This window comes from Hoplias malabaricus, chromosome 10, assembly GCF_029633855.1.
Source record: "Hoplias malabaricus isolate fHopMal1 chromosome 10, fHopMal1.hap1, whole genome shotgun sequence".
In the NCBI taxonomy this organism is placed as follows: Eukaryota; Metazoa; Chordata; class Actinopteri; order Characiformes; family Erythrinidae; genus Hoplias; species Hoplias malabaricus.
In genome coordinates this window covers 21,099,913-21,111,131 of record NC_089809.1, presented here as the reverse complement: position 1 = coordinate 21,111,131, position 11,219 = coordinate 21,099,913, and the positions used below count along the sequence as shown (strand labels likewise).

The following is an 11,219-nucleotide window of genomic DNA, read 5'->3' as shown; positions in this document are numbered from 1 at the left end:
ATGTAACGTAGAAATGTAATAATCAAAAACCGAATCGAAAAGAAAACAGATGATATCAACAACCTATAACCTTGATATCTTCCTATCTGTCTTTACCGTGTAAAATAACCCTCGTTATACCACGTTAGGCCAATCGTGCGGTGGGTGGGGAGGATGTCCCTCCTCCGCGGCGGTGTGTTTTGAGGGAGAGAGAGAGTGAGCTGTAGTTTATTGGACAGGAGCTCTGTCAGTCTGCTCTCTCTGTGTAAGTGTGGGTCTCAGCGCTGCAGCATGGCCGCGGTGTTGAGGGCGAATCGGAGGATTTTAGGAAAGTGGTACCACCATGTCGTCTCTCTACAGGGTAACATTGTGCTTTTCAGATTTTACTTCACCTTATTCACTTCTCTTGTGCAGACCTTGTGTATATGTGCACAATTTATAGCTCTAAATAAATTACATGTTGTTTGTACTGCTGTAAGAGTCTGTGAAGCTTGACATCCAGTTCAGTTAAGACCAACTCATTAACGATAGTTTATATCACTGTTAAGATAGGTACAGCTCATCGTCAGGGCTTTTATGTTCATTCATGTTATCATATTCTACCACCACGTCATTCATGGATACATGTGACGCTTTGAAACCTGAAATTAGCAATATAATCTCCTTTAGCTCCCGAGGCTAACCATTTTAAAACGGGTAAAATCAGCATATGGACTGGCTATAGGTCATGAGTAAATGCATGTTTCGTTGCTCACCTTCTAATAAGCTGAAGGACAGAAGTCCTGCACAACGCCCTGTACACTGTTTGTTTTTTCAATTATTATTTATATCCCAGGTTCCAGATCCATGGCCTCCAAGACCCAGGTGGGATTCATTGGTCTGGGAAACATGGGGAACCCCATGGCCAAGAACTTAATCAAGCATGGTTACCCTGTGATTGCCTCAGACGTCTTCCCAGAGTCCTGTAAAGAGCTGCAGGAGCTGGGAGCTCAGGTCAGGACTAATAAATCAGGATAACACTGAACTGACACAACAGAAGCTTTAGCATATTGTCTCAGGGATTGCGGTACCAATCAGATTCAGTGTCATGACGCTGTAACACAGTAACTTTTCTAGCTGATAATGAAGTTATATTTAATAAAATCACTTATACTATCCTTCCATGAGTACTCAGTGAGTAGTATTTGCTAGAAGAATGTCGTACAAACCTGACATCGTTTAATTGAAAAGCTTCTCTCATATTTACACAAAATATCTGGAATGTGATAAACTATGCTCCTGGTGTCTGCAGTATCCCAGATTGCAGAATTACAGTAGCAGCTTCCAGTAAATAAATAATTAAATTAATATGAATGAAAAAGGCATTTCTTATATACATTTAAACGTATTTAAAAAGGCGTTTTGAAGTAATGACGTGTTGTACAGTGGGCCAAATCATTTTCATGATAAGTTGTGAACTGCTTTATGGAAGGGTCAGCAAACAACAATGGTGTTTAGGCTTCCAGAGTCAAAGTGGATTGTTATTGTTTTTATGCCTTTAAAAAAATCCTAAATATATGGATTTAATAGTGCTTTATGAAACTGTCATGGAACCATGAACTTGTGAGAATAGTGTCTTGTTACACTCTTACATATAATGACCCAGTTCTTGAATACAGTAACATTTAAATCATTATCTCTCTTGCTTGACTTGTGGTCAGTTGTTGAATATAAACACATTGTTTGGCTATGAAAAGGATTCACCTGGTTACTATGCAATATATCAACATCCTGATTGGTCACTACATGGCTCATTTGCATAATGCTCATCTAGAACCACATTGTGAGAGCAGGGTGTGTAGTAATAATAATAATAATAATAATGACAGTTTTCAAGTTAGATTATATAAAACGTGTGTACATCCCTGTTCACATTCACTAAAATATCATATGATTTATAAATACTCTTGTCATATTAAAATGTAATTAGCCTGAATGCTGCTTTGTAGGCCTGGGAAATGAGGATATGAATTCAAAATAAAATACTTTATACGGATTAATATTGATAATTACCACTATATAAAATTCTATAATATTGTGACAGTTTTACAAGAAAATTCTTATTGTTAATGCTTTTCCATTATTTGAAATATCAAATATTCATCAAATATATTTTTTTATTTAATTGCCAGACTCTCAAGGGCAGAGTCTTGTACCTTTCGCCACTTAATGTGGCCAAGAACAAACTAAAGATAAACATATATGACTGACACACAAAAGGACCAATCACAAGTCTGCTATTTGGCATGACGTGTAGCAGGGGGTAGTCTTTTGATTCACAGACCACAGAAGTGCCTAATACACAGATTTACAGATAACCAATCAAAATGTAACTGGCGGAATCCTGACTGTGAGGCCAGATTAGTGCACTGAAAGTATCAGACTCCCCGTCTACTTATGGGTAGAGTGTCTGTGGCTGAGACTTTATTTAATATGATGTGTCCTTTTGTCATGAATGCACTCTAAAAACATAAACATCTTCACATGTCTGTGCGCAGGCTCTGCTCCACAATAAAAACACTACAGTCAATAATATTTAAAAATAAGTTAATTTTTAATTTATTTTGAGAACAGAGCCAAACACAGCAAGAAGAAACAGTCTGTTGAACTTTAAATGCTAATAACACAGCTCTCTGCAATGAATGAAATTAAAACAACCTAACAGTGCATTTCCTCTCTTTAAAAAAAAAAAAACTGAACTACACAAGCGTGGCAGTGCCACATATCATTTTGTCAGCATCGTACCTCCAGTTAGACAACCTCCACGAAGTGCTAGTTAACACATACATGCACTGGGCCCTTAAGAGAAGTGCCGCAATATTCTGCGAGGAAAGCAGCATGGCGATCGGTATTTTAAAGTGTATGTGTCTCTGCCCCCACTACCCAAGGTTGATGCGTGTTAATCAATATTTACCGTATATCTCTGCCAAAGCTCCAGAGCCCTAAAAATGGTATTTGGGGCATCCCTAAAATAAACATACCATGTTAAAGTACTCTGTTGGGAGGCTGTGTAGTCATATTTATGTCCTTGTTTGTTGTTACTAGCTGATGCTTATCAACTAGTTACCTCATTTGGCTACTCAAACTGAACTCAAAATAAATCCACTGTGCTCAACATTGCCATTTACAAACAGTATAATGACATTATTTAGCATTTAACATTGTATGGTGACATCTGAGTACTTCCAGCTGTATCTTCTAGGAAAAATCTCCAGACGTATCACTACACTGTTGACAAATACACCAGTTATCAACACTTAATTCAGCATGCAGCACTATATTCTTGCTCTTGGTTGCTACAATGCATGTTGTGATTTAAAAACTGCTAATCTCCTGAGCCAAATAGCTACAGTTCCCTCATGGTCTGTTTGCGTAGCACATTCTAATTTGAAGGGATCTGAGGAGTATTCCACAAAGGATTTCTCAGTTAGCCAGCTAACTTAAGCCCAAACTCAAGCCTGTCCAATGAAAACTGATTCCTATTGGACCGTTTTTATTACATTTAATAAATTAGCAAAAATACATTGCTAAGCATAAGCCAAAACACAGTCATGTGGTCAGCAGGAAGTAAATGTCATTAACCAAATTCATGGAGGCTGTTTCTGAAGAATGACCAATCACACTGTCTACAATCGTGGGCTGAAAAACATGTTCCTGCTTCTTTGCAGTAATGTGCAAGTCATTCTAAATTTATATTTAATTGAAACGGGGCTTAAACAAATTGCACATCATTCCATTTTTTTCTTTACATTTTGCATAGTGATACATCTTTTGTTTTTAAAAATAGCTTATTATATATGTATCCTTTAGTATAGTTTACCAAGATCAGCATTGTGTGCCATTTATGGTTTCTATTTATTTAAATACAAATAAAATAAAGCAGTGGAAAGTCAAAATATTTAAATATTTCTTTTTTACGTTTTAGTAATATTAGATATTGGTGTAGTCAAGTTAGTTATATAATGTATAATCTGATCTATTGCCATGATGTAACTATGACACTTTCTTTAAATTATATTGTTGTAATATTTTCTTAGATTTTGGACACCCCTGCAGATGTGGCTGACAAGGCAGACCGCATCATTACAATGCTACCATCTAGTCCTAATGTTATTGATGTGTACACTGGCCCTAACGGCATTCTGAAGTAAGGACATTCCCAGTTTTATTACCTACGGAAATGAAATGAATTGTTATCACATTTACATTAGCCTTATGCTAGTCCTTATGCTAATCCTAGCCCTGGTATTAAAATGTATTAGTGTTTTCAAGAAACTGTACAACAACTATTGCTATGTATAGCTGTATGCTGGGGGAGGGTATTGTTTTACTGACTGTTAACACTAATACCCCAAAGCTAATTGTTTGGTCTTCCTGTCTAGGAAAGTAAAGAAAGGTTCACTACTAATTGACTCCAGCACCATTGATCCTGCTGTGTCCAAGGAGATGGCTGTTGCTTCAGAGAAAATGGGGGCAGTATTCATGGATGCCCCAGTGTCTGGAGGTAAAAGCTTTCGAAGTTAATACATTTGCAGGACCCTTTATAAAATCTTATTTTTTTTAACTTGCACACCTATGTGCAATACTGAACTGAGCCATGTTGACACAGCAAGAATAATTTATAATTTATTTATGTTTAAGTAATTTTTTTATGTATGTAAAATACCAAAACGCACTCACTCGTCTGCATTTCTGTAGCTGTGGAATGAGCTTTTTGTTTAATCTTTTGTATCCATTTTCTTAAATCAACCCTTGGTGTGTTGAATGGCTGAGTTATGAGTTATGAGCATCTGTGAAATGGTCCTGTGACCTACACATGGCTGGAAACACACTAGAGCTTTAAATGTGTGAATGTGTGTTCTCTTTCTTTGTTGTGTGTGTGTTTTATTTTTTTCCTCAGCAGTTAGATGCCAATATAAATTAAGCATAATTTTAAATAGTCAGTGCCTTGTGGAGGGGGTCATTTTCTCCCTGTAAGAGACCTCTTTCAACAGAGTGTTCAATTACAATGTAAAACATAAAGTCAGATGGCCCTCTCAACTGGCCCTCAAATTGTTTTGCAGCAAATTTCCTTTAAGGGGATAAATGGACTTAAACCATGCCACAGCATTACAGCCAGCAGTGAAAGGGTAAAGTATTCAGGCCTGTACAGTTGCCTTAGTTTATGTCAAACACAGGTACTCACTTATTTACCATCACACTTTCTTTCTTCTATCTCTAAACTGACAAGTCAAGACTTTGTGACTGAGGGCTTTTTCCAGACTCCACTTTGTCTGTGGGATTGGCATATTTGTTCAAGTGTGAAAGCTGTTTTTGAGTCTGGGAGCGCTCTAGAGCACCAGTCTGTGATCCTTTTGAAATCGGGACCCTGGTTTGGAAGTTGTCTGCTCCTGGGTTGCGTGATTAGTTCATTTGGTAATGTGATTACTTCCAATTATGTTACTTTCCTTTCCCAAGTGGCGCAGCAGGTAGTGTCGCAGTCACACAGCTCCAGGGACCTGGAGGTTGTGGGTTTAAGTCCCGCTCCAGGTGACTGTCTGTGAGGTGTTTGGTGTGTTCCCTCTGTATCCACATGGGTTGCCTCCGGGTGCTCCTATAGTCTGAAAACACACGTTTGAATGAATGAATGAATGAACTACAGTAGAAGGCTTGTGCATTGAATTTGAGCCTAGTAACAAAATTATTTGAAAGAATACTCATAAATGAAAACACATGTTGGTCCCAGAAGAATAAAAAAAATAATAATAATAAATAAATCCATGCCAGGAAAATGTAAGATAGTTCTTATGCCTGACTAGGTCTCTGTCTGTATTCCTGGTCACCACAGGAATGGGGGAGGCCCATAAAAAGAAGGTGGCCCTACCTGTCTTAACTGCTTTTAGGGGTGGGATGCAGCACTGGGAGGGAGGTAGCTCATGGCCTTGAAGTTCACTTACCGCACACACAGTATGACTTTGGAGTGCACATGTACAGTACATACACATCCTTCAGGTCTGCTTTCTGTTTGTTCTCAGCCTAATATGACCCACTTGCTTTGAGTTTCTTAGCCAGGTTTTACGATCCAGTCCGGCAGATTAATGGAGATTTATTCCTCTCTTTCCCTTTCCCACTGCTCTGGGATTAAAGCTGTCAAGCTACCCACACTTAAAGTTGGCTGGGGGCAGTTCAGTGCTGTGGTATACATGGAACAACACTGCTTGAATTGCTGCAGTCTCTCCATTAGCTCTTAATATTTGGCGCACCATCTGTGATTCTTCTGCCATCAGCCTCAGCATCTGCAGCCTGATTGACAAATCAATGAGTCCAAGTCCTTTCATTCAACAGTTTTAAACCTTTCAGCTCCACTTTAGGGGAGCTGCTAGTTAATTAACACAATATATCACTACATTGGACTCATATGGAGATATATGGACTTTTTTTTTCTGCCCAGTTTTATCTTTTGACCATTGCTTTAGTCAGATTTATATCATGGCAGGTTGAGGCCACCAGTAGCAGCACTGGAAGTGAGACCCTCCACGTACACATCAAACAATTTTGTGGCTAGAAAAAAAGCCTGTTTATATGGTGGAGTTAAATTTGTATCAAATGTAATCCCAGCCGACTATACATCGTTCTTAAACAGAAATTTACTGTGAACACCCAGCCTTTCGTTCATATAGGTTTGGCTGACTTCATGAGGTAAACCTCATGTTCTAAAGCAGCAGAGAATATTATACTCAGCCAGCAGCCACTCTGTGCTTTTATAGCCAATATTCTCTTTTAAACCGGAGGTTGTTGCTTCTGGTTTTTGGGCACGTAAACAACAACGTGCTACTAGTTTTCTTTCCTTAAATTGTTGCCTCTCCCATCTAGACTGCGTCAGCATGGTTTGGCTTAAGCACAGCTAAAATGGCTTTTGGCTTTGCAAAAAAACGTAAGAATTCCACAGACCTGTGGATCTCTGTACTTACCCATTCCAGTAGTCAGAATTCTCAGCTCTGCCCACACGCCTGTGTACGGCCCGTAATGAAATACGAGCCACAACAAAACCAAGCTTGGCGTCAATATTGTGAATATGTGTGAATACAGATGGAGCTGCACTGTAGTAATTATAGAACTTTCTCCTGCCTTTTCTCTTGTATTTAGCATCTTGCGATGGTGGTAAATGAAGGAGACGCATACAATTCTAGGTTTCAGTATTTGCTAATTTATTCTTTTATTCATTGTTGCATATATTGTCACAGGTTAATTTAATTGAATGTGCAGTGATATATTGGATTCTTTATTGTAGGTATTTTTATATAAGATATCTGATTGACTTCTCTGACAGATTTCCTGTCAAAGGTCATTTGACAGTGAATTTTTAATCTAGTATGAAGTAACTTATCCTCAGTCTGTTGAGGCTTAACCTCAGCCAAGTTAAAATACTACTTATTACTGCTTTCTGCTGTGGCAATACATGCTAGCCTAGGTAGCCATGTTGCTCACATTCTGTTCTTCTGAGCAATGCAGTTAGGTTTTTCCAGTTACATTAGGAAACACCTAAAATGAGGTCATCTGGCCTTCCACAATCAAATTTATGAAAAGCTCTTGTAAGAAGTCCTTTTAAATTACGATTATCTGATTTCTGCAGGTGTGGGAGCTGCCACTTCTGGTAAGTTGACCTTCATGGTGGGTGGAGCCGAGGAGGAGTTCACTGCAGCAAAGGAGTTGTTGAGCTGCATGGGTGCTAATGTGGTGTACTGCGGTCAGGTTGGAACAGGGCAGGTATGCCTATGATACTATGGATTGCTTCTCTTTTTGTTTCATACATCACTCATAAATTATTGACTTGTCTTGTGTAATCCTACATTTCTCCTCTTCTCTTTTTAGGCTGCCAAGATCTGCAACAACATGTTGTTAGCAATAGGCATGATTGGGACTTCTGAGACCATGAACTTGGGCATCAGGTATAGTTTGACGAAAGTAGCATATGTAACTGAGTAAGACATGATGGTGAAAGGAATCTTTCTCACTTGCGTTGTACACACAAATTATCCCTGGTTTCATAATTGTTTTTATGAGCATTAGTGTTTAATCCTAGTTGTTTGAGTGGAAGGTTCTTTTGAACATATTGTTGATCACTATTCCTACATTGAGTAATGTGCTTTTTCTTCTATTCTTGCAGACTGGGACTTGACCCTAAGCTGCTGGCAAAGATCCTCAATATGAGCTCAGGCCGCTGTTGGTCCAGTGACACCTATAATCCAGTACCAGGTGTAATGGAGGGAGTGCCTTCAGCAAACAACTACCAGGGAGGGTTTGGAACCACATTAATGGCCAAGGTAAGTTTTGCCTTTGTATTTCCACCTTCCTTTGCTGATTTTGTTCTCTTAAATACACATATAGCAACAGCGCATCTGTGTTGCTCTGTAAAACATGGTTGTAATCACCAAAAGCATTATCAAGGCACCCAGTAAAAATTTAACTCTATGCCAGGAGGTTTTAATCAGCATGCTGTATTTGTATGTTTTACCTCAGGATCTAGGACTCGCACAGAACACAGCAACAAACACGAAGACTCCAGTGCCACTGGGTTCACTGGCTCATCAAATATATCGAATGATGTGTGCTCGAGGCTATGCCAGTAAAGACTTCTCCTCGGTCTTCCAGTTCCTGCGAGAGGAGGAGGGCCAGTAGGAGGCGACACCTTTCATCCCTGTACATAGCCTTATCCTACTCTGCCTGCCTCACCAGGACCCGGGGAGCATAACGGCTGCACACAGTTTGCGCTGTGTTGAAATGTGTGTTCTTGAGCACTTGTCTAATGAGTGAGTGAATAGAAAGTGTGAATGTTTTGAAATTGAAGTTAAAATCAAGTCTGTAACTTCCTAATGGAATCATGTTACCTATTTGGGCCTGCACTGTGCAATCTGCACTCCAATATTTGACTGTAGACACTGTGAAGTTGAGGCAGTGTTTATCGTGTGTGCGCACGCACATATGTGTATTTTCAGATGTCAGGTCTGGTTCTGTAGACTGACTCAAGATTGTGTGTGGTCATTGTTTGAACTGTTGAAGGATCTAGTAGTGGCTGCAATAAGAAAGCGATACTTTTAGACTTCACTAAATAAACACTCAGTGCACCAGTCAGTGAGCCACTATATGTTCTTCAGTAAACCTTTTTTTTTTTTCTTCAACCTATTCAGTCTTATCTGAACTGGCGTGGTTACTGAGCTTACTTTTTTAACTTTAACAGGGTTAAGAGTTTCTAACTAGTCCCACCTAAAAGGTTAGAAATCCAAGAAAACATGTTAGTTTAGTTTTCACTCAATTTAGCTTTAAAAAACTTGACTATCATGTTTACAGCAGTGAACTCTAACTTAGTCTTTATTCAGGTTTTCACCATTTGTTTTCAGATGGTAGTGTATGTTCCCACTGCTGATGTGATATCCAGATCCTGATTCTTATTTTGGAATGTGATTATTATGATACTAGAACTTTTGAGTCACACCTCTCCTGTTATTTGATTGGCTACAGATGCATTTTTGATGCATGCCAACTGTTCATCTCATAAGGCCACTGGTTAATGATGTAGCACGTCCAAGCAAGATTGAAATGTAAGGTAAGGATGGTGAGAGGCCCCAAAAATTTTACTGGATTGCCTATAAATATTCCATCAGTGGATTTCCTGTTATGTCAATAAATATGTAATTTCTCTGCATAATTTATTAGCTTTCATACATCAATGGTCAAGACACTTTTTATCAATAGTCAAGACAGTATTGAGAGTGAATTATTCTCAGCACAGCAGTGGTGCAGCCATTTTATAGCAGAACTGCTGGGGGTTTTATATACCTTGGACCCATGATGGCCAATTTGAACTGAGTAAAGGGGGCTAGAAAATTATGCAGAGGAACAAGTGGATCTGACCATGTAAATACAAGGTACATTTACCAAATGGACTCTTGTTTGTTTATTTTTTAGTGTATATATATATATATATATATATATATATATATATATATATAAAATGATCATTAAGTACAATTTTTTTTTCATCAAAGAAAAATACAGAAAACCTACAGAAGTCAAAATATACATAATTTTTAAAGCATTTTATGTGTCTAAACTTTGTCTTTGTAACAGTTTAGAGTTTGCGGCGTTTGATTTCAGTTAAATAAAGAAAAAGCAGGGACTCCCAAAGTTTAGACTTAGAGGTTAGTTATACATTTTTTAATAATCTAAGAAATTCTAATTACACACTTACACTCTGACCCAAGTTTTTATGAGGAAATTTATTGTGTGGGTAAGGAGTGATGTATTAGGGATTTCGCTTAACTAAAAAGCAAGAGAGTTGACCAGGAGAATGATGGGTGTTCACTTCTCTACAGGGTTCATCTGAAGGAACACCAGCAGTGCTAATTCATTCCTCTTAAGAATTTTGCTGATTATTGCCATTTGGTTAATATTTGTGGTTATGATAATTTAATGAGTCCAGAAAAAGTGGAACATTTTGGAGCAGCTTTTGTCCCTGAGATCACAAACTGCAGAGAAAAGGCTTTGACAGTGTGGTTTCATAAAGCATTTAGTGTACACTGCATGTCCAAATGTACCCATTATGAACTTTAAAGGAGAAGTAGGTAGTTATTTTACCTTACAAGTACAGCTTCCAAATCACTGATGCCTCCCTGCCTTTTAATATGGACTATAGAGCCTCTGTCATTGCTATTTGGGTCAGCACTGCAGAAACATCACTGTGTAACTTCTGGAGGAAGGTAGAATACCACCACTTCTCTTCCCACCCTCTTAATTTCAGGTCAGTGTTGTAAAAGTATGTTCCTTTAAGATTCACCCATTGTGGGTGTTCTAGTGTTCACTCTGCTTTATTCTTTCTATAGAATGTGTTGTGGAGGAGTGGAACTGTCTTGTTGAGTAATGCCACACACTCCACTGGGATCAGTGGCATTGGTAATCCAGAACTAAATATGGAACATCACTACCTAACCTCACCAAATGCTCTTGTGGCTGAGTGCAGTCAAGTTGTCAAAGCAATGTTCCAGTATCTAGTGTAAACTCTCCCCAGAGGTGTAGAAAGAATTGCTTTTACCAACTGTAAGGTTGCAACAGAACTGTTTTGAGCAGTGTTGTTACCCACTAAGCTAAAATAACCACTACAGTGTAAGCCTTTTAGCTATTGTCTGAACAAAAAATACTGTTCTTATTAAGAGCAAAAGTGAAAT

The 11,219-nt window shown here is 38.5% G+C and overlaps 1 protein-coding gene across 1 annotated transcript; it reads left to right on the top strand.

Moving 5' to 3' along the window:
• The first annotated feature begins 185 nt into the window (after positions 1–185).
• hibadhb (3-hydroxyisobutyrate dehydrogenase b) lies at positions 186–9,955 on the top strand. Its single transcript, XM_066683822.1, has 8 exons — positions 186–340; positions 815–972; positions 4,056–4,165; positions 4,401–4,522; positions 7,631–7,764; positions 7,870–7,946; positions 8,165–8,321; positions 8,518–9,955. Exons 1-8 carry the CDS (start codon positions 271–273, stop codon positions 8,674–8,676), a joined length of 987 nt encoding a protein of 328 aa, XP_066539919.1. The 5' UTR covers positions 186–270; the 3' UTR covers positions 8,677–9,955.
• Positions 9,956–11,219: the final 1,264 nt, after the last annotated feature.